This window comes from Etheostoma cragini, chromosome 11 (assembly GCF_013103735.1).
Source record: "Etheostoma cragini isolate CJK2018 chromosome 11, CSU_Ecrag_1.0, whole genome shotgun sequence".
In the NCBI taxonomy this organism is placed as follows: Eukaryota; Metazoa; Chordata; class Actinopteri; order Perciformes; family Percidae; genus Etheostoma; species Etheostoma cragini.
The window spans coordinates 25,976,860-25,999,888 of record NC_048417.1 but is presented as its reverse complement, the minus strand read 5'-3'; the positions used below and the strand labels follow the sequence as shown (position 1 = coordinate 25,999,888).

At 40.7% G+C, this 23,029-nt stretch overlaps 3 protein-coding genes across 10 annotated transcripts in view; 2 read left to right on the top strand and 1 right to left on the bottom strand.

Annotated features, from left to right (window-relative positions):
• pde9a (phosphodiesterase 9A) overlaps positions 1–6,120 on the top strand; it is a 48,643-nt gene extending 42,523 nt beyond the window's left edge. The window contains exons 13-19 of one of the 3 annotated variants that reach the window (XR_004658473.1): positions 592–748; positions 1,425–1,538; positions 3,769–3,873; positions 4,483–4,611; positions 5,441–5,536; positions 5,607–5,686; positions 5,765–6,120. Coding sequence is in view for 2 of the 3 variants with exons in the window: in XM_034885175.1 (XP_034741066.1) it covers positions 592–748; positions 1,425–1,538; positions 3,769–3,873; positions 4,483–4,611; positions 5,441–5,536; positions 5,622–5,672 (652 nt within the window). In the remaining variant the exon portion in view is untranslated. The remainder of the gene's footprint in view (positions 1–591; positions 749–1,424; positions 1,539–3,768; positions 3,874–4,482; positions 4,612–5,440; positions 5,537–5,606; positions 5,687–5,764) is intronic. The other 2 variants (XM_034885175.1, XM_034885174.1) reach the window with 2 other exon arrangements.
• Positions 6,121–8,602: 2,482 nt separating this feature from the next.
• wdr4 (WD repeat domain 4) lies at positions 8,603–19,106 on the bottom strand. Of its 4 annotated transcripts, none has more exons than XM_034885190.1 (11): positions 18,876–19,106; positions 17,948–18,013; positions 17,457–17,603; positions 17,168–17,324; positions 16,459–16,571; positions 16,283–16,343; positions 14,849–14,941; positions 12,120–12,184; positions 10,862–11,048; positions 10,221–10,290; positions 8,603–8,972 (listed from the first exon to the last, which is right to left on the bottom strand). In XM_034885190.1, exons 1-11 carry the CDS (start codon positions 18,956–18,958, stop codon positions 8,782–8,784), a joined length of 1,233 nt encoding a protein of 410 aa, XP_034741081.1. In that variant the 5' UTR covers positions 18,959–19,106; the 3' UTR covers positions 8,603–8,781. The 4 variants fall into 4 exon arrangements, with proteins under 4 accessions (XP_034741081.1, XP_034741080.1, XP_034741083.1 ...); XM_034885189.1 differs by having other exon boundaries at positions 17,457–17,609; positions 17,951–18,013; XM_034885192.1 differs by having other exon boundaries at positions 17,948–18,008; positions 18,874–19,021.
• A 351-nt stretch (positions 19,107–19,457) lies between these two features.
• Positions 19,458–23,029, top strand: part of LOC117952678 (fibrous sheath CABYR-binding protein-like) — a 24,246-nt gene continuing 20,674 nt past the window's right edge. For all 3 annotated transcript variants that reach the window (XM_034885170.1, XM_034885169.1, XM_034885171.1), the window contains exons 1-2: positions 19,458–19,724; positions 19,945–20,006. In XM_034885170.1, the coding sequence (XP_034741061.1) occupies positions 19,959–20,006 (48 nt within the window). In that variant the 5' untranslated portion in view covers positions 19,458–19,724; positions 19,945–19,958. The remainder of the gene's footprint in view (positions 19,725–19,944; positions 20,007–23,029) is intronic.

Sequence of the window (23,029 nt, the reverse complement as noted above, 5' to 3'; positions counted from 1 at the left end):
CAAGGAGTCAGAGACAAAAGGTAGAAAGTGATGAGAGAAGGACTTACACACTGGTTTTGGTCTTTTGATGGGATTAGCTGGCATTAGTAAAAATATGGATTAACTCCAGATTAGCTGGAAGTCCACACCAAGAATAATAACTATAACCATAACTACTGTATAACCATAACCGTAAAGATGCTCCATCTGATAATGATACATAATACACTAATACTGCAGACAATGCAACATAAGATTACAGGAATGTCTGTAGTGATATACTACATATGAACCAAAAAGGTTATTAGCGGTGGCCCCTGGCGACACAGACACTGCTGCCTTTTCCAGGCAACAGCGGTGCAAAAGCTGCAGCGATCCGGGGATAAGAGCAAGAATGTGTCGAGCACTGGAAGAAAAAACACAACGCGTTACAGATTGTATGATAATAACATCCATACACAAGATTCTTACTCACTGGTTTCTGTGACATGAGAAATACTTTCAAAGTACGTCTTACAATTTGCATATTTTTCAATCTTCCCATTCTCTCTCTCTCTCTCTCTCTCTCTCTCTCTCTCTCTCTCTCTCTCTCTCTCTCTCTCTCTCTTTCAGGTACCAGATCAATGCCAGAACAGAGCTGTCAGTTCGCTACAACGACATCTCCCCTCTGGAGAACCACCACTGTGCTGTGGCCTTCCAGATCTTATCCCAGCCCGACTGCAACATCTTCTCCAACTTTGACCCTGACACCTTCAAACAGATACGACAGGTAGGGGATCTGTTTAAATATTGTTTCTTTAGGTAAAAAACTCCCAAATATCAAAATCGGCCTCAAAAGTCCAGTTTCGATTGGGCTATACTGATTAATGCAGTAAATGCAGTGCCCTGCAATCCCATGAACTGCTACAAACTACTATTTCTATTCACTGTTGCATTATCTTTTACTGTGACTATTATTGCCACTATTCATTTCAACCCCAACAGGCCCCGCCTACCAAGAGCCAGGGTCTGTCCCAGGTTTCTTCCCAAAAAGGAGTTTTTCCTCACTTGCTCTGGAGTGAACTACTAGAACTGTTGGGTCCTTGTAAATTATAGTGTGGTCTAGACCTACTCTATCTGTAAAGTGTCTTGAGATAACTGGTTAGAATTTATACTATAAATAAAGATGAATTTATGTTATATCAAGTGTAATAAGGGTCTAAGGACACAGTGTGTTGTGGAATTGTGCCGTAATAAAGAAACACAGAGGACAAGTAAAGATTGCCACCATAGTAATAAAATTGATTCATTTTATTTCTGAGTGCCACCTACAGAAGTAGAACTACATCAAAAGAAAATCAGAGGAACTGCAATTTATAGCACTGTCCACGCTGGTGACAGTGGAAAACATGGAAAACATGTGTGTCTGTGTGCATTGATGAGATTCCCTTTTGCTGTTTTTTTAGGGAACCATCACACTCATCCTGGCTACAGACATGGCACGACACGGTGAGATCCTGGACTCCTTCAAGCAGAAAGTCGACAGCTTTGACTACGCCGATGAGGAGCATGCCACCTGTGTAAGAACACTTTGATTTATAAACAAGTCTTAGAAAGCCTCTCACACAGGGCCTGTATTCCAGAGGCCGGCTTTAGAAAAAACTGAGTTTGTTAACTGCAAAGAGGGAAACTGGGTTTTCAGTTGCAGAAGGAGGTTACTTAAACTCGGGGTCAGTTACTCTGTAAGACCTAACTTGCTCGCTTCAGCAAACCTTGAGTTTTTCTTTGTCAGAACCAGTGTTACATGTGAAACTAAAGTTGAAGCCCAAGTGCGGACACAATGAATGCATGTATGTATGTATGTATGTAAGTATGTATGTATGTGTTTATGTGTGTGTGTGGTGTGCATGGCTGTGACATTTTTTAAGTTGACTACTTAACTTATCTTGGTACCTTAATTTACCTAATAGAAGTACTTAATGTAATTAAAATCAAATAAAAATAAATGGAAGCACGTTTCAGGGGGTAATTCACAGAAAGCAGGTGACTCCAACCACAGATCTAGACTCCACAGATCCAGAACCAGAAACACCTGCAGGAAGCGATAGGAGGAGAGAGGAGAGCGGCAAGAGAGCACAGGACTCCGGGAAAGGGAAGAAGTCGAGTTAGTAACATGCATTAATGGGATGAAGTTGCATACAGATGGGGAGAAGGAGGAAGAGAGCGGTGCTCAGTGCATCATGGGAAGTCCCCCAGCCGTCTAGGCCTGTAGCGGCGTAACTAAGGGATGGTTCAGGACTCTCCTGAGCCAGCCCTAACTATAAGCTTTATCAAAGAGGAAAGTCTTAAGCCTTCTCTCAAATGTGAAGACGGTGCCTGCTTCCTGAACCCAAACTGGAACCTGGTCCCACAAGAGAGGATCCTGATAGCTGAACGGTCTGGCTCCCATTCTACTTTTAGAGACTCTGGGAACCACAAGTAACCGTGCATTATGGGAGCGCAGTGCTCTGGTGGGGTAGTAAGGTACTATGAGCTCTTTAAGCCAAGATGGTGGCTGACCATGAAGAGCTTTGTAGTTGAGCAGAAGGATTTTAAATTCTACCCTGGATTTATATTTATTAAGTGACACTACATTATTTTTAGAAGGAAACTTTAAAACTTTTGAAACCAAACTTCCAGTCAGCATTACTAACATAATTACTCCAATTCAAGGCTGTTTTTCACTTCCTGCCCTCCATCTGAATCACACGTCATGAGTTGACTTTACTAGGAAATTTTTCATTTTAACACAATGTTAAACATGACAGGTCAAGTTGTAATATCACAGAGCAGTAAGTTGATGCAGATCAAGCTTACATTAGAAGTCATTACTAAAAAATCATTCATTTATGAGTCATGCTGTCTACAATAGGCATGATAAAGGGTTTTGAAATTGGTCCAGTATTAAATGAGATTGATGCAGTCAGCAGCAGCAAAACAAGCTACATTGTAATAGGACAATTGTCCAACTTATATTTACCTTCACAAAAGTGCTTGTTTTGCCACTGACAGGCTCAGATTAATTTCTAAGTGTCTGACAACATTAGGAAAGGATTTCTAAGGAGGTCGACCTTTTTGTTAAACAGTAAGATCATTTTAAATATAAAAACATCCACAAAATTGCGTTCATTAAACCCACCAGACTCCATGTAAAAAAACAATAATTTTAGTATCGTAACATTCAATGTTGAAAAAAACAACTTAAAACTATGAAAAGCCGTTTTGGGTTGTCTTTCCCCTTTTCAAACATCACTACTGATTAACATGTAAAATATGTCTGCTCTATAAAAGCTAAAAGTATTGCTTTTGCAAATGGAGTTTGGTGGGGTTAGCACTAGTGACTTCAGAGCAGTTTCTGGTTCAACAGAAAGGTGTCAAAGACGTTTTAAAGGTCTATCTCTGAAGAAATCCTTTCCGTAATGTTGTCAGACACTCAGAATATTAATCTGAGCACTTTTGTGAAGGCAAATACAAGCGGGAAAATTGCCCTATTAACTTACTTTGTAGCTTGTATCACCGCTGCTGACTGCAGCGATCTTGCTTAATACTGGTCAAAGATTGTTGTTCCAATTAGTAACTAAGACATAAAAACATAGGAAAATAGGGTCCGGGTTGGGGAAAAAATGGTTGAAGTTAAACATGCAAAGACACATAACAAATAAGACATTAGGCTACTTATCATATCATATAAATATTGCTTCTTTTCCTTTATGATATTGTGACTCCAAGATGAATATGTTCATATCATTGACATTTTCCTGCTCTGTGCAGCTGAAGATGGTGCTCATCAAGTGCTGCGACATCTCCAACGAGGTGCGGCCCATGGAGGTGGCTGAGCCCTGGGTGGACTGCCTGCTTGAGGAGTACTTCATGCAGGTGGGGCTCTCAATGTGGAGAAAATACTGAGCCATATGCCAAACTCCCTACAGAACAAAATCATTTTTGTGTTTACTGCAGGTCTCCACAATATGAGGAAAATATGCAATAACGTTGATAAATATCAGCGATAATATTACATGATATTACATGCGATAATTAAACTTTTATTAGAGTGTACTCTGTCTGCTTGCTGAATTTAACACCAATAAAAACCATCAATCTTTTATTGAACAAATTAACCATTGGATTGAATTTCTACACACTAGATATTATATTGTCTTTCAGCTAAAAGTCTCCAATATATGTATGTAAGCCTTTTGCAATGTGATTTTTGTGCCAGTTGATACTGGGATGACAATTAAAAAACTAAATATATATAGTGCAGCCCTAGTTTTTAGTTCTTTTAGGCAGAGTCATTATTTTCTATTTTTCTATGGTTATGTCAGACTCGATCATGTGTTGAGACTAGCTATCAGCTGTTATCTGCTGCAGGTGTAAAGCTGTGTAGTGTCATGAATGGGCAAAGTGAGTCAGCAAAAGCCTTTTGTTGTTTAAAATGGTCATTGTGTGTGTGTGTGTGTGTGTGTGTGTGTGTGTGCTGCTCAGAGCGACCGGGAGAAGGCTGAAGGGCTTCCTGTGGCTCCGTTCATGGACAGAGAAAAGGTCACCAAGCCGACGGCTCAGATTGGCTTCATCAAGTTTGTCCTTATCCCCATGTTTGAGACGGTGATGAAGGTAATCAATTATTTCTGGAAATTAAGTATAGTCTAGAGTCTCTGAGTTCTGAGATGTAAAAACTGCCTTCAAAAAAAGTGTAAAAGTGCGTTTTACATTTGTTTGATTCCAGAGCTCCATGTGATGCTGCAAAATGATAAAGATACACACTGTACATGTCCTAAATATCAATTACCGTTGATGATTTTAGACAGGAAACAATCACATGCAACGAGTCTTCTTAGAAGGAAGGCAGACACAACTTTGCTATGTTACTTAGAATCTATTGCGCGTGACTATTTTACATGAATGAATATCAGTTAGATTTAAGCCATTGCCAAATGAGTCGATATAAAGCTATACAAAACTCCCTCTGTATTTCCCAGTATGGCTTGTTTACAAAATGGCGTGGTGCAGTGAGTTTTGCACGCAGACGCTCCAGTGATGCGTTTTACATCCCCACTGAGTAAGGACAACAGCAGCGCTCAGCTTTGGAGACGAAGAGGACATAACAATCCCAAGATAATTACATCTTCTGAAGAGTCCATCATGTTTTTCTTTTAATCCTCCACGTTAGCAACTGTGTGGAGGAAGGAAGGGTGGGGGTGGTGTGCAATCACTGAAGGCTTGCGTCATGTGGACGCTCCGACAGTGTGGTTGTCATTACTTAGAATTCCTCATGGGGGAGACAGAAACTACGCCCCATAGCTTTAAACAAACACGCCGCTGTTAGAGACAGTTATATAAACACAAAGTAATGAGGTGTTTGCTGTGATGATACTCACACTTAGAGTGTGTGTGTGTGCGTGCGTGTGTGTGTGTGTGTGTGTGTGTGCGTGTGTGTGTGTAGCTGTTCCCACAGATTGAGGAGGCGATGGTGCAGCCACTCAGAGAGTCAAGAGACCGATACGAAGAACTCAAACAGATTGATGACGCCATGAATGAGGTTGGAGGATTTCTAGGAGTGTGTGGATGCATTTACTCTGTCCTTGGTGCAGCTTGTGACCAATAACTAGTAATGTTCCCTCCAGGTGCAGAAAAACAAAAGTGAGAGCTTGACCATGGGAGGGAAGAAGAAGTAAGACGTTTTATGAAGGTAGGAAAGAACAGAACTTGCTGAACTGTTTATGTAAGTGTATGGCCGGGTGTCTTATAAGTCTAACGTCTGTTTCAGCACCAGTGAGCGTAGAGCACGAGAGTGGAGCAGTGTGATGTAAAGTTAACCTGAGTTGTCACGACACGTCCTCACAGAGGAGCAGCAGGATGTGTGATCTGGGAAAAATAAGGTGGATTTCCAGTCTGTCACAGAAATGTGATGGAGTCGATATGAGAAGCAACTCTGAGACAGTGTTACAAACTACTGATGGAATCAAGGACCAAAGGGATAATCGCCTTTCAGGACATGTCAACATTTGTACAGCACAAATTAGATACATATCTGCATTGTTTTTTATTTGAAATGTGTTGTTTTTTACAGATTGTACAGATTTTTAGTAACCTGTGTTCTTTCCTACAAAAAATAAAAGGATTACTTTAATTAAAAAATCCTGTGTGAACTAATAATGTTATTTAATAATATATACTTGTTATTCATTTTTGAACAAAATACTTTCTAATACTAATTTCTTATCTGCAACGCAGCCTCTTGAAAATAGGTTCAGGTATCCAAACCTATTCTGTACTCCATGATAATATATACACTGCATGAACATATAACTTGTATCATGTTATGAATGGAATCACAAGGCTTAATTACCAAATCAAGATGGCAACGGCCCTAGAGCCTTATACACTCAGTTTTTCTATATTATTGTTTTTATGTATGCACCATCGATCAAATTAAATTCCTAGTAAGTGCTACTTACCTGGCCATAAATCTCTTCCTGATTCTTAGTTTGTGTTGATTTATTACATATTTGTTCTGGAACAAGCACAATATTAACTGGAGTTTAAGGGCTTTATAGCTGCACTCATACTTTTATGTTAAAGGAGAATTCTGGGTGATTCCGACATGTAGCTCTGGTTGTAAATGTGGCGTTTTGTCAGTAGAGAGACAAATGAAACCAATCGGTGCTGCCTACACCGAGTTATCCCCCAGGCTTCAACAGTGTGTTTTTAGCCTCTCAACATGTTACTAAAGTGCCTTCCCATGTGAAGTGATTCCTTCCGAGGGAACACGGTCAATCTCATTGCTTTAGATGTGAAAGAAATGCATGAAAGCTGCGGTAATTCAGCTGTGTGTAGTTCCTATATTGATATTGTAAGGAGTGCTTAGGGACCGTCTAGAAACTAGAACACCAACAAAAAGACAGAAACATATTTTCATAAGTAAGTACTGTAGTACAACTAGCAGGAGACAAGTTATAATTGAGCTATGTTTGGAGACCCTACCTTATTGAATCACTAAATTGACTGCCTCTCAACACAGGAACTAAACACAGCTGAATTGAACACAACTTTCATGCATTTCTCTCAAATCTACAGCAGTCAGATTCACTGTGTTCACTGCACATGGGGAGGCACTTGTAATCACATTTTGAGCCTGTTTAGAGGCTAAAAACACGTTTGAAACGTGCCCTGTTTAAGCCTAGCGGGTGGTAACTCTAGCAGGAGGATAACACGCTGTAGGCAGCACCGATTAGTTTGATTTGTCTCGCTACTGACAGTACTACACATTCAAAAACAACAGAGCTACGTGTTAAAATTGACCGGAATTCCCCTTTAACAGAGGTTCTAAAGGAATATGTGTAGTGTGCCATGGATCAGGCTTGTGCACAATTCAGAATTGAATTAAGAACGACCCCTAAATTCCAATTCTGTTCATGAATTTGAATTGGTGTCAAAAACATCTAGAATTACAATTTGAATCTGATTTAAAGGAAGCAGAATTGCAATTCAAAATATAGATGATTATCTATATTTGAAACAAAATGTATTCAGGGTTGATGAGTGACTAGCTACATGCAATGAAATTATGTTATTAAATTACTAAATTAATGTAATTGTATTACTGAGGTAAAATGTGTAGTTCAATTAGTTACTAATCCCATTATTACTTTAAATGCCTTGACTTCACAAAGTAATCCAAACCACATTTATAATGGGATATAAAAATCTCTGTACAGCCAACTGTGCTCCGCCTGCTGCAGACAGACACAGTGAGAGACCCGTTGGTGAACATCGTGGAGAGTTCTTTCAACTAAAGAGACAGATATTGCCCTCGGGAGCTGGTGGAGACCAAAGATTAGATTATATTCAACTTTAGAGAGAGAATACTGGACTCACATTCATCAGATGGGCACAAACAACTCCAAATGAATGCTAATTATGCCCCGTGTCTGCTGGATGTGAAAAAGGAAACTCTTTGCTCATACTTTACGAGTAGATACTAGTACCTACATATGAGTGTTTAAGTGTAAACTTCAGGTGTCCACATATTGTGTTTGCTAAGAAATCCTTGGGAATGTAGATACTTTAGTAAGAAAAGCCTGATCTAAAGGCTAGTGTAAATGTTTAATCCAGCGCTTCTCATCCAGATTATGAACATGGACAAGAAACAAACTCCTACTGCTGCCAAAAATCGTGTTATACTGTATGATTGAAAGCTCCAGAACAGACCTTGAGTTGGAAATGTTTGTGAACAGATGTAGTTGGAGTAGGATTTTGTATCTGGCTCGGTTCAACCACAGGTGTAACTATTATTAATAATGTGTGTATTCTATTTAGTTGATCCAGTTTCCGAGCACTTTCACTGTGCATTTTAATGATATTGCGATTAAACCATTGGTAATGTCGTTAGCTCCACCTGTGCTTCCTGAAAGTCAAAATATCTTATGTGAAAAAAATGCTGTGTGGACTAGGCAGACCTTTTGGCAATGCAAGACAGAAATAGGTAAAAAAATGTGGTGCATTGCACAGACGGTAACAAGTACAAAGTAAATAGCAGTGGGCAAATTGTGAGAGGAATGTTTCAGTCAGCGATGCCGCTGGAAGCAGAAGGCGCAGTTAAGTGTGTAACTTTTATTTTGGAAAATCTGCCAGAAATTTGATCCAAACATAAAAATCCAAACCGGTCATGCAGTAAAGCACACCACTTTCTTCACAGGCTTCATCAAATAAACACATTCACCTCAGATTATCCAAAAGAATCGAACATAAAAGAAATAATAGCTCTCTTCTCAAAGTGTCCATTCAAGTAGATGAGCGAGTGACAGCTCCTGATATCTCCTTCTTGGCCTTCTTGTTGCCGTTTGCTTTCTGTGCCCTTCCTCTTTTCAGCTGCTGCTCCTCCACTCTCTGCTGCTTCTTCTGCAGGTACGTCGTCACGTTGTCAAAGCTCACCTTGTACAGATGCTCGAAGCGGTTGTCAGTCCTTGCGGAGGCTGTAGTGTAGGAAGACAGCAGGAGGGAAAGGTTGGTGACGGGAACCACAGCTACACTCTTAACTGTCTATGAGAGGAGACTTGCAGGCATATGAGAAATAGCAGATGGAGGGACATAATGATATCTCTTTGATTCGTCCTGCTCATAGGTTGTCCTCATCCGAATCAACTTGAAAGGTGGAAGCAAGACACACTGTATTATCATACTGTGCACCCAAACACTAAAATATAACGGACAAAGCTTACGGGCCTTATAAGTGAAGCCAACGCAGAAATTCCTATCAATTTCCAGCAGGGAGCAACTCCACTGGTTGCAAAAAGAAGTGTTTATATAGAAGTGATGGAGAAATGTCCCTACTTCTCACTTGATTTATTACGTAGCGCTATTACTGTAACAGCCACAGGATTATGTATTTACATAGTCACTGATATGGTCAGAACCACTATAGTGCTCAATTACCTATTTTTAGGGGAAATAAACTACAATTTGTCATCACAAAGGCATGACCTGTCCTCTGGAGGACACAGCCAGATCACCGAGCACTCTGTGGATTGTTGTCGGCAGCGGGAGGCGATAAAGGCGGCGGGAGTGAAAAGCAGAAGCGAGGATGCTGTTTGGGCCTGCTAGCCCGGCTAAGCACACTAGCACACAGACCTCCACTGCACACAAAATGGATGAGCTGGAAGTTAGCATAGCAACGACAAACTACACAGGGAACTGCTGCGTGAGGATTAGCATCGAAACCCGGCTGAACCCCCTCATCCCGGACGCAGCTTGCAGACACAGCCAGCTAACGACAGAATGGAGCCAAGGTAAGTGACAGTACAAACTTTGAATTTAAACGGTCTCTAATGTCTAAGTTGAAAACACATCTTGTTGTGACATAAGGGCCCTGTTCATGTTTTTCAATTTTAATTGCATTTTGTGTCTGCTATGAGGCACAAAGGCAGTCTTTAAAATAGGCCCCCACAACTGCCAGTTTAGCTAACTGGGAGCCCTGGCCATTAGCTGCAGCAGCTCCAGTTTGCTAGCATCGAATTTGGTTGTGTTTTTCCTCTATCAACAGTACTCGTGGATAACTAGCGATCAAGATTCAGGTAAAAATCGGATGGAGTTCTCCTTTAAATGCAGAGATTGAATTTCATTTCATTGTACTGCAATTGTACGTGACAATGGTTCGTCTGTGTGTATGTGTGTGTGTGTGTGTGTGTGTGTGTGAGTGTGTGTGTGTGTGTGTGTACACTCACCCTCAAGTGTCTCCCAGTGTGGCCTGAAGGCTTCAGTCACTCTGTTCAGTTCCGGGCTCTCAGCATCACACTAGATGGAGCAGGAGAGCGGGCAGTTACATAAAAACGTAACAGATAGTGGCAACCACAAATGGATGGTGTCCCGCTGTAAACCACGTTTCACCTAATTTCCTCAGGGTTTGTACATGCGCACTGGTGTCTGCATGGTTCTAGTGTATCTCTTATTTAGAGAACAGCAAAAGTGCCGTAGCCCAGCCAGCGAGTGAAGATTTACAGGGTTCTGAATGCTTCATGCTATTGTCCTTTGAAATGGTTTGAGTGCTGACACCTGTCAAGCTCTGCAACAACACCCTTTATTGCCCAGATGTGCCAAACAGGTGGGGGGGTTGTGTGAGGTCAAAGGTCCTGAGCCAACCAATCAGAGCTGCATTATGGTTATATTGCAGATTCTTCTTGGCTGCCCAGTAGTCTTATGATACGGTATGTCATAAATCTGACTGACTGGGCATAAAAGTGCAAATACAGCTAATATGTAGATTCTAATCACTTTAATATCTTTTCAACAAATCTTCTCAGGTGTATGTGTTTGTGTGTGAAAAATTAAAAGCTACAAATCCGTATCTAAATGTCTCACACTGTACCTCCCAGAAGTCTTGTTTGTGCGTGTAAATTTGGAGCGGTGCATCGCTGGAGTCCATCAGCACCCAGAGCCGGCCTTCGGGGTCAAAGGTCATGTCGAGGGGACAGTGGGGGAGGGAGAGGCTGCTGTGTGGCACGAGCTTGTCTTCACCCTCCTGGTCCAGAGTAAAGAACTGAACTGTGGACACTCTGAGGACACACAGGGAACACCAAAGTGTTGAATCAATCAGCTGATCCCTGGCCTGATCTGTTACATTTAAGAGACCAATTCTGAATGTGTAACATTAAAAAGTGATGGTTTCACTTCACCTGTTTCCCATTGACCTACTTTAAGGGTCACCTGCATGTAGAGCATTTACTATACAGCTCCACAGTGACCTTGTGCCTCCATAGGTCCAAAAATACACTGAAAGATCAGAAGCGAAATAGCTTTAACAAGCCAAGGCATCCCTGGCATGTCAAGGTCCTGGTGAAGCAGCAATAAATATGAGGGACCGTTTTTTTGGCAGTGTGCAAATGATCCTTACCAGCGTTTTACTTAGACAATCAATTAAGATAATGAATAAAAAACGTGTGCTACTTTGGCTCCGCTACAGCTCTTCACCTGTCGCTTTGCTTTGGTTTCACTCACCTCTGAGTCTGACAACCCTTTCTGACTATCTTTTACTGTGTATTATGTGAAACGTTTCTAATTTCCAAAAGACTAAAGCATCTAAATGAAGTTTTGTGTTGGAGTTCAAACATTCCCAAAAACATTTTAAATTCCAAATTTTGGTTTCACAAACTGCTAAAAAAATGGTATTGGCCTTGAGAAAACAGTATTGTTTTTTCCGTAATAAATGGGTGTGCATTGCCTGTCACACCACAGAAGAATTTAAAGAATCGCCAAGTACATAAAAGTACACTTCACGAAAGAGGGCACAGCAGTTTTTTTTTTTTTTTTAATCTTTAGTTGCATTCCTACATACCTCAGTCGTCATTCTTAAAGAAAACCAATTTAAGGGATCCATATAAAACTAAAAATAATACTGGCTTATACAAAGTTGATTGGCTTTGGAGGAATCTTTTTATGAAGTATGATTTGTTCGCGTCCCGTGCACTTGGATCACAACATGGTTTCATGCTGTTCCATCTAATTTAACTCTCCTCTGCACTTCATACAAAGCTAATCATGTCAACAGGTAACAACAAAGCAGCTGAGACTTGTGTCCTGTCTGTTCCCTCTACCCGCCGAGTCACATGACTGATTCACACACTCACCTCTCACACTGCACGGCTACATGGCGAGCGTCAGGAGAGCTGGCGATACGGCACACAGTTGGATTCTGGGAAATGAAACAAAGACAGACAGACTTATTACAGGTTTCTCATTGAGCTTTTTACAAACTAGGGGACCTGTTCTTGTGCTGTAATTACTAAGTAAAAGCACCAACTCTGATTTCACTGAATGAAACTTTATTTATTCAGAGGAAATTTAAATTACAACACACATCAGAATCAGAAATACTTTATTGATGCCCAAGGGGAAACTCCGTTGCCATCTTTTCTGCAGTTCCCCTCAGCATAAAACCTCTGAAACACCTACTGAACACAGCACTCAAAAAACAGTAGGAATGATCCTTTTAAAGACAAAAAGCTAGTTTTTTCATGTTGTCCAGACATATTACTTGCATTGTGTGTCTGTTAAGAAGCACAAAGACACTCAAAAACTTGCCCCGTTAGCTTGTACACAAAGTTGTAGCTACTCAGTGTTGCCTGTACCGATTTGGGTCGCGTATTTGTCAATCAAAAGCACACGCATATTTATAGCGATCAAAATTGGCCAGAGTTCTCCTTAAATATCTACAAAATATCAAAAGAAAAGAGAAATTCTTATTATTTCACATCTATTAACAAAAAATGTATTTTCCCCTAAAATTCACAAACTTTCAAGGATTTCAGGGGGAACCATGAGTTGAGGCTAAGGAAGCTGGCAGCAGATCGCATCTTTATTAGATCACAAATACAATTTTGGCCAAGATACGTAGCTCCGTGTAACGCTTATCAGTTAAATTTTCTAAGTACAAAAGGACATTTGAAAAAACAGGAAAATGGGTTCAAATATTACATTTTTCACTTTTTGGCAGATTAAAAAATTAGTTGTTCTTTTTCTTCAGAGGATCAGAATTTTAGAAAATTACAAACTTCCGCCTGGGCTTTAAGTATTCAATACTGCAATGATACTACAACGTTCTGTCTACTTACCAACAACTGGTTGGCTATCATTGTGGGTGTGTCTAGATGTGTTTATGCGGGCATTCAAGAAGACTCGGAGCAGTCATGTCGACGCTAGATAATTATAAGAATATAATGAAATTGGACTGAACAGGGGGCCGAGCATCTCGTCATTGTACAAGGTTTGCTCAGAGCGCAACATACACAGGCTCATGGGCGTCAGTTTGGTTTGAAATGTGCATTTCCAGAAGTGCCGGATACAATGAAGCATTCATTTTTTTCTCTATCAAGCAGATCATGTTTTGAAAGACGCTGTCCTATAGCCAATTAACACAAAACTTCCAGGAAATGTCTCTACAATGACCTCACACATACACAGCAAGTCTCATTCTAATTGACCACTAGGGGGCACTTTATATGCACAATAACAAAGTGGAAACATGCAAATCAAGGTTTGAGCTTGGAATCGCAGCTTGCGGCTTTATTGGCAATTGTTTTTGTGTTAGTCATCTTCTTTTCTCAAATTGTCGTGAGCTGGACTGAGCTACATATCACACTGGATTGAAAATACATTTTTAACATTTTCAACAAAGTGCACTGTTTGCGCATTCGTTACAAAGCTTGCAGGATATGTTTAAGAACGACGTTGGACCACATGCGTGAAATTACTTGGAAGTTGCGGTTGTGAAAAAGGTTTGAACTCATGAATCGCTGCTTGCAGCTATGTTCTAAATTTCTGATCCTCTGAATAAAAACAGGCGGGGTCTTGAACACTATAGTAGGCTATATGCCAATGTAAACATTTGCGCAAAGCAAGCCAATCCACTTTTCCATGTTGATAAGAGCATTAAAATGAGAAAAATAATGGGACACAAAGGAATTAAGGGAAATTTAGAAGAGATAAAAATGTGTGATTAATTGTGAGTTACCTATGACATTAATGCAAATAAATATTTTAATTGTTTGACAGAACTATTTTGAACCCATTTTTGTTGAAATTGGACTGATAAGGGCTACAAAGAACAAGATATTACATGATTATTATTAAAAAACTGGAAAAAGACAATGTTGAAGGTCACGGTCAGAAATAAATTGCTTCCATGTCTGAATTAAAACCTTGGAGTCTATAGATTCTATGCTAAATAAGTCATGCTTAAGTTATAAAAAGCACAATACCTTCCATATGTGAACTCATCTTCTCTATTAAAAGTCCAGCTGAAGCTAATGTTGTTGTTAGTGCATACGACATACATACAGACAGACAAGCTTAGAGCCTGTGTGTGTGTGTGTGTGTGTGTGTGTGTGTGTGTGTGTGTGTGTGTGTGTGTGTGTGCGCCCCATTTTACTATCCCTCCGCAATGGTTCAGCAAGGAAACACTGTCCATGATAACACAGAGAAGAGTTTCATACTAACAATACAGAGTCTATAGCCATGTTAGCAGCTCTGTCAGATTAGGCACAGTGATGCTTTGAGCTAAATGCTAACGTATCTTAGTTTGTCACTCTAGCATGCTTACCTTTGCTAATGAGCATGAAACACAAAATACAGGTTTGGTCCTAGACCAAAGTGTCAGTGGATCACCAAATGTATAGAACGTATCCTGAAGGGAACATCCATTTGTGTATCACATGTTAAGCAATAATCGTGGAGACATTTCACTCAAATGTCAAGCTCATTGTGGAACTAGATGGAACGTCAAGGGATCACCAAGTCATCAGGGCATGCTACAGCCTTATTGTTGCAGAGTAAAAGATGATGTGGTTGCCGTGGTTACCTTCTGTTTGCTCGGTGTCTCTGCAAGCTCTTTGAGGTCCCAGCTCTGCAGCTTACGACCGGATTCGTACTCCCACAGCTTCATGGTCCCATCCTGACACAAACACATTACACTAAAAGTCAACTACACATTGGTCTCCCTTAATTTCCCCTGAGCACACTGTATGTTAAGGTTGTACCAGAATAGGTTTACATGGTTTAATTTTCAAAAAACACCATATTTTTGTTGTACTGCACGTTGCTGCAGCTCCTCTTTTAACCCTGTGTGTTTAGATCTCTGTTTTAGCTACAGAGTAGGGCTGCACAATTATTTAAATTTAATTGACTTTGACTTCCCACGATCAAATTTGCGTAATTGAGCAATATTTTCAATGAGTCATAGCATTTATAGAATGCTTTTTTGCAAAGCCAATCTACCGCATCCGTAAACCACTGTCTGATCATGTGCCAGTAAGAGTTGTTCTCTGCACGGCGCATCTTAGTTTCTAAATGTAGACACTGTCACAGAGGACAGAGTAACGTCAGGAAAATTCCAGACAGCAGCACTGCCCAGTGCTAGTTAGGGTCTGTTAGCTCACAGGACTCTAGGGTGCTAGTTAGTGTCTGTTAGCTAACAGGGTTCTAGGGTGCTAGTTAGTGTCTGTTAGCTCAGAGGGCTCTAGGGTGCTAGTTAGTGTCTGTTTGCTAACAGGGCTCTAGGGTGCTAGTTAGCTAACAGGGCTCTAGGGTGCTAGTTAGTGTCTGTTAGCTCACAGGGCTCTAGGGTGCTAGTTAGTGTCTGTTAGCTAACAGGGCTCTAGAGTGCTAGTTAGTGTCTGTTAGCTAACAGGGCTCTAGAGTGCTAGTTAGTGTCTGTTAGCTAACAGGGCTCTAGGGTGCTAGTTAGTGTCTGTTAGCTCACAGGGCTCTAGGGCACGAGTAATATTTTTCTTCTGGGTCGCACTGGTGCACCTAATGTCCTCGCATCCGCTGCCTTGCCACAAACGAAGCAATGTTGTTTATATGGATATGATTTCATGTTGAAATACATGACCCATTTCTCACGTAAAGTTGTGTCTGTGTTTGGATCTCTCATCTTACTCTCCGCCCCGCCCCCCTTTCACTCAACATTGTGTGTCTGTACAACTTCAACATAAGAAGAATGTAGCACAATATGGATGTGAAAGCAGTTATAAATAGCCTATGTGACAATACAATTTGTTTTGGTTAAAATAAAATAATAATCGTGATAATTAATTGTGATCTCAATATTGATAAAAATAATCGTGATTATCATAATTGGCCATAATGGTGCAGCCTTACTTCAGAGTGAGACATCTTACTCCAATACTATCTTTGTTGGGAGCTGCACATGCTCGATAGCTATTAAGGTAACATCTACAGTACATGCATGTGTGTGTGTGTGTTAGAGTAACCATGTGAAATGCACACATACCCCTGATCCAGACAGAAGCCAGTTTGGATGACCTGATGGGACCAGCAGAGCACTGACAAACCTGAGAGAAAGCAGGACAACAACAAACAACAGGAACAGTTGAGAGAGAGACGGAGAGGGAGAGGGAGAGGGAGAGGGAGAGAGACATTTTGTCCCCTTTAGTTTGAGTTACTCACTGTTGATGTCCCAGGCAGAAGGACTGGATGTTGTACGGAGACCTGAGGTGGCTTACTCTAATCTTCTCATCACGGTCGGCTGTGATGATATACTTGTCGTCCGGCGACAAGCTCTGAAAGACAGCAGTAGGGGACAATCGTTTAGTCAAAGAACTCATACGGTACAGTTACTACATTAACAAAAAACTTGGATTTTACTCCATATTGGCCTAGTAATACCTGAGTATCTAACCCTTCGTGCTGTTTTTTTTCCTGTATTTGACTTCACATATAGCAGATTTTTAAACAGAGGATACCATCAGCAGGTCATTCTGAACAAATAACGGCCAAATCATGTTGGCATTATGTCTGAATAAACACCTGAGTCAATTTTACAGAAAGTCCCTTCTTACTAGAAGTGTTACTTTTCCGTATCACCTTCAACACAGCAGAAGCCTGAACTGAAAGCAGTCAGATAACGGACTGTGCATTTTTTTTATTAAAAAAGGGGCTACTGACAGGGCAGAAAGACACCTTGTAAATAAATTGTCACATGTAGACCTGCCAGTCTTTCTCTATCATAGGTGCCGATTTAGTTTCTCGTCCATGGGTGCTTACGGACGCATAAAACATAACATTTTTTTCACAACATTTTTAACTGACTATAAGTGGATCAGTGATGAAACTATATATAAAAACATAATTTGAATGTGAATCTTTTAACACTTACTAAAGCTAGCAACATGGACAGGTGGCCCATCTTCAGCTCTCCGTCCCTCTGCGGCTCCACCACTGAGAAGGAGTACACATCTCCGGATTTGTCAGTGGCCAGCAGCTTGTCCTCCGCCTGGCTGAACATTAGGGAGGTGCACCTCCTCACTACCCACCTGTGAGACAAACACAGTACATTCAGTATCTTGGTTACAGCTGTTGTTCACGTTGATCGTGAGGTTAGTGGAAAATGCACTGTTTACATGTTCATACAAACACACACACCCACCCACGAGTTGGAGTTGTACCTGATGCTGATACACTGCCATGAGGGCTCACAGCGAAACAGAACCAGTCTTTTGCTGTCATCAGTCAGCGCCACCAGTTTTCCAGATGGCGACACGGTGAAGGCAAGGACTTTGTCACTTCCTGTTTCCTCTGAGCCACCGCCATCACTGATGACAGAGGAGACACGCTACAGCTGTTAAAACAGCTGTTTAAATTACAAATTTACAAGTATACTCCAATAAGCTTTCCAGTTAAGAATGTCCTTCTTATCCTATTTAATTCTTTTACTTTTGCATGTCTTCGTTCCTTGATATGCAGTTTTCTTGCACATGTATTTCTTTTTGTCTTATTAGAGGCATGTTTTTAAATAAATGCTACAAAAATGAATGTTAAGAATAAGACTTCATTCATCAAAGGTAACCTGACATAGCTTCTCTAAGGTTGCCTCCTTTGCAAAACACGCAGGCTTTACTACTTACTTGACAACCGTAAGTCACATGCTTGTTCTTACCTGTTATCCTCCTTCGCATGCTTCGGCTTCTTCTCAGCAGTGCTGCAGTCGAACACAAACGGCTCTCTGCAACAAAATACAGAAGAGCTAATGTTTGCAGTTTGGAATAGTTCCTGCACAATGCCAGTTTCATATTGTTATCTAATTTGATGTGCGCTCTCAGTGACAGGAAAATGAATCACCTATTCCAATTCCCTGTTGGAGTAGATTTAGTTACTGGTTTGTATAAGTTGAAACAGAGAATTTTATTTTTATTTTATAGATTATTAAGAAAAAACTTAAGAGAGCGTGAGGTGACTGCAATTGAAATAGACTTAAATTCCTAATCAGGTATTAAAATATTGGACTTTCCTGCCATCAACAAATCAATCAATAGCACTAATTCCTATCCATGACTCCATGAATCATGACCTTGCCAATTTTAAACTCTATTATATTTAGACTAAGTTCTTGCACATCTCCTTCTGTTTAGACAACATTTCATATTTAAAAACTGACTTCTTTGTAAAACCTAATGTTTATATTTCTCTAGGTAAGTAAAAAAAAAAAAGGATACAGCCTTTCATACTAGCTGTCAATAACAATATCTTTATCAATTAATACTGAAATCTAAAGACTGTATTTTTGCAGGGGAATATTAGAAATACATAGAGGAAATCCCCTACTCTTTATACCCTGTGCAACTTACAATTATAATACCACTTTATGAAAACACTGCATCAAGCATTAGCTGATGGTGATAACATAAGCGCCAAACCTTCACACACGTGTGCAATTTCATAAAACTTGGAAATTAACCTAGACTTTCCCCATGCTTCCCCAGTGGGACGCCCAACGACTGCCAGCTAGCTAACAGCTAACTTTAACCTGGCGCACAGGAAAATCATATAAAATAAACTATTAAGAAAACGTGGAAAGTCATCCAAACCTGGCTTGTTTGGTGTGAATTGCTATGAGTTTCTTGTCGCAGGTGAAAATACACCAATCTCCACAGAAACCGACAGCAGCCATGTCTGTTGTGTGTATTTGCGACGATGGTCCACGCGGAGGCGACTTCCTTGGATGACAAAGGCATAACCCGCCCCACTATACCTTTGATTGGCTAGTCTTGCAATTATTACCTAACCCTAACCAATCATTCCTCATGACTAAACCTAACCAACCAACCATATACTTATATCTGTGCAACCAACCATCCAACGAAGGCAACGAGAACTAGCCAATCAGAGGGAGGGCAGGGCGGGCAATTCATACTTTGTCGCGTGCAAATTACGACAACTGCACACGCCCCCTCGAAAAGTACAGAATGTACACAAAAGAGCTGCTGATGTGCATGTTGGCGAAGAAAGGGTTTCCTATCGAAAATTCATATATAGATATATAGATCTCCATATAATATATAAAACGAAAGTAGCATATTACAATAGCTGCCATTCATGACGCTAATTGACTTGAAAATATCACATTTAGGATGAAAAAAAGATGAAAGGTATACAAGTGAGCAGAAGTGCAACAGCGTCCACACAGATATAACATAATAGGCAATGGCAGAAATGTAACCACATATAAGATAATCACAGACTGTAAAAATAAACAGATTAGGGTCAACACATGCAGGGCTTTTGTCATGAAGGGGCGTGTCACATTCATGTGCTACATACAAGGTGAAAGAACTATGTGAAAGACTGCTCCATGTTCACATTGCTTCTGTGACCTAGCTACTTCTGGAGCACTGACCACCAGAAAAGAAGCATAAAATAGCCATTTTCATCAAAAGGTAACAGCCATTACTTTTATTTGATAACAGTTAACGTTAATTGCACCCAGGCTGCTTTTTATCTCATTGAGAGAATGTTGAAGAGTTTATTGACGTCGGTTTTTAATTGTGGTTCTGTTTTCTTGAACGACGCTAATGCACACAACTAAAGTTACATGCTGAAGATATGTTGACGTCTTTATTGCCTTGTTTAATGGTGTGTTTATTATGCTCATCATAGGCAGGCTGTACGGAATGATGGCGGCTTCTTTGCTAAGGATAGGACGACTGGGCTGTGTCAAGGTAACATAATTGCTAGCGTTAACGTTAATGTTTTATTTAATTTTCGTACAATTGTTGGACAAAGTCGGTCAGTAAACGCTGATGTTTTGGTATGCCACATGCTGTTTTAAATTTGTGGTTTTCAAAATAAAAGTATGCATTTTAACCTGTGATTTATTAAACCTTGAAGCACAAATTTCCACCAGTAATTGCAGACTGTTAGTTAGCATAGGAATCTGACTGCACGCCTGAATGGAGCAGGCTTAAGTCGGACACACAGGCCTGGCAGCTGAAGCTCTACTGAACTCTGACTCTCACTCCCCAATGTGAGTGTTCAGTCGCGCATGCTCAGATTTACACGGTTTACTGCCTAACATGTCTATCGGAAATTTGTGAAATCCATTAAATAATAAACTTGTTTCATTACAAACAATACCAGAAGCTGGAAATCATTTCAAAAACGTCTTAGCTTTCTATGATTTTTTGATTGCTAACGTTAGCTCAAAACACCATTCAAGTGACAGCCTTTGTTGTTTACGTGCTAGGTTGTATTTCAGCTAGCAATCATTTTCAAAACGTCTCATCTATTACTTGATTGCTAACATTAGCTCAAAACGCCCTTCCAGTGACAGTCTTTGTTGTTTAAAATGACTGCTAGCTTAGCTATAAGCCAGCAGTCATTTCAAAAACGTTTTAGCTGTCTATTATTGTTTAATTGCTAATAGCTAGCTCATAGTTAGTTAGCTCAACAAGCCATTCAAGTGACAGCAGAGCTGCCAACTTTTTCCCAAATCTTGGAATGAGTACAAGGTAATTTCTTTGGCTCTTTCAGCATAATTATCCTTCAGGGTTTAAATTGGGATTTGTCATATGTGGGGGGGATGGGCCTCTCCCTAGGGGGTCTGGGGGTATGCACCCCCAGGAAATGTTTTTGTAAGAAATAAACCATTAAATGGCACTTTCTGGAGAAAAATGGAGAAATCAAGTCTTGCATGATATGTGCAAAACTGTAGGGTTAGGAGCCTTTGCATTGTTGTATTACCAACAGGTTTTAGGGCATTCAGCATTTACATTATTTACATTATTAACTTATTATAATATAAGAACTCACCCAGATAATGTGCCAAACATTATGAGCCATATGAAGAGACAGTAGCATATGTCAGCAACAGCTGAGAAGATTTGGGTCTGTTGTGAACAGGTCCAGGGGTCCCTGGTGTAGGGACCAGGGACCCAAAGTTAAATTAATGTTGAGGGATCAACTAAGACCACTGACATTCTAAAGAACGAGAACCACTGATTTACATAAATTCTAATCCTTTAACCTTTGTGCCAAGGCTCAGTAATGTTTGACCCTCATCCTCTGTACCCCACTTAATGGATTTACTTTTTTGGGAAAATAAAGACTATTTGTTCATTTTATGAAATATTGAATTAATCATTTACAGTTCCATTTAGAGATGCCGAGATTTGGAGAGTTGTAATATAGTCTGCTGTGCATGTCATTGCTCCGCTGATGGTAGTATTCTCATTCAGACCGTCTGACAGACACAGAGTCCCATTTGGGTCTCTGGTCTCTGACTAAGTTTAGAGGCGGCTGTACGCTGCTCATTATCGGAGGCCTACACGGATGCAACGGGTCACTAACCAAAGCAGAGCGAATCCACTAAAATGAACTATAGTTGCTACGCTTACCAGCCGAGCTGCTCACCTCTATCTTTACAGAGAGAGAGAGGACACGAAGCGACGGACGGGTCTGTGATACTCAGAGCTCATACCTGAAGCTGGGGAAAGGCACCTGGGATGGATCGTGAAAAAATCTTCTCAGTTTGCGACAATTTGAAACTTAAAAAGTTAAAAATCCAATAAAGCAAAAATACAGGCTTTTTTAAGATCTTATGATTGCATCCACACTGACAGTATGGAATAAGCCCCTTCTACTACTTAGAACTAAATATTATGGTCCATAAAACCTCACCAATACAGTGGAGTCAGTGACATCCAGGTAACAGCCCCAGTGTGAGTGTGTTCTAGTGTAACCTTGTAGTTAATATTAAGAGTAAGACATGTAGCAAGAATAGAAGTGTAATGCTTTTATAGATCTATTGATAACCATTCTAGCTACATGAACAGAGCCTGGCTTTCTCAGCATGTACTCCATCATTACTGATACGACGCTGATGATACTATTACAGAGATCCAGAAGAGATACCAGGGTCTGCTGCTCTGTTTTTAGCTTTGCAACAGTTTAAGACCAGTTGGTTTTGCCTGGAACTAAATCATATACTCTTAAACCCAGCTGAGGTTTCCTGTAGATATGACCCTGATGCCAACAGAGATCCTCTTATCTGAGTGATAAGTTAAACCAGTGCTCCAGACTGCAACCAAATGGTCGCATATTGCAACCAATATTTGAGAGTGTGCGACTGAATTTTACATCCAGTCGCAGTTTTGTGTGTGTTTTGTTTCTTTTCTGGTGAAGTTGTTTCACCCAGGATGTATGGTGAACCTTCCTCCCCAGGAGTCTGGAAGACTTTTGAATCGGTTCATGTACACTGTAAAGGTGCACCAAAAGAATAGGAACTAGAAAAAAGATCGTAGGATCATCCATCCATCTTCATCCGCTTAATCAGGTATCGGGTCGCGGGTGCAGCAGCTCCAGCAGGGGACCCCAAACTTCCCTTTCCTGAGTCACGTCAACCAGCTGGGGGATCCCGAGGCGTTCCCAGGCCAGCTTAGAGATAGAATCTCTCCACCTAGTCCTGGGTCTTCCCCGAGGCCTCCTGCCAGCTGTATGTGCCTGGAACACCTCCTTAGGGAGGCGCCCAGGATGCATCCTTACCAGATGCCCGAACCACCTCAACTGGCTCCTTTCGACGCGAAGGAGCAGCGGCTCTACTCCGAGCTCCTCTCGGATGACTGAGCTTCTCACCCGATCTCTAAGGGAGACTCCAGCCACCCTCCTGAGGAAACATACACTCACCGGCCACTTTATTAGGTACCCCATGCTAGTAACGGGTTGGACCCCCTTTTGCCTTCAGAAC

Bases quoted from the DNA above. Each gene is read 5' to 3' on its own strand.
- wdr4 (XM_034885189.1), bottom strand. From the start codon at position 18,958: ATGGCTGCTGTCGGTTTCTGTGGAGATTGGTGTATTTTCACCTGCGAC. The intron at 16,572-17,167 runs GTAAGTGTTAAA...GCTGTCTTTCAG, and splicing joins TGTCCATGTTGCTAGCTTTA to AGCTTGTCGCCGGACGACAA. The intron at 11,049-12,119 runs GTGAGTGTGTGA...GTGTGTCCTCAG, and splicing joins GTAGCCGTGCAGTGTGAGAG to AGTGTCCACAGTTCAGTTCT.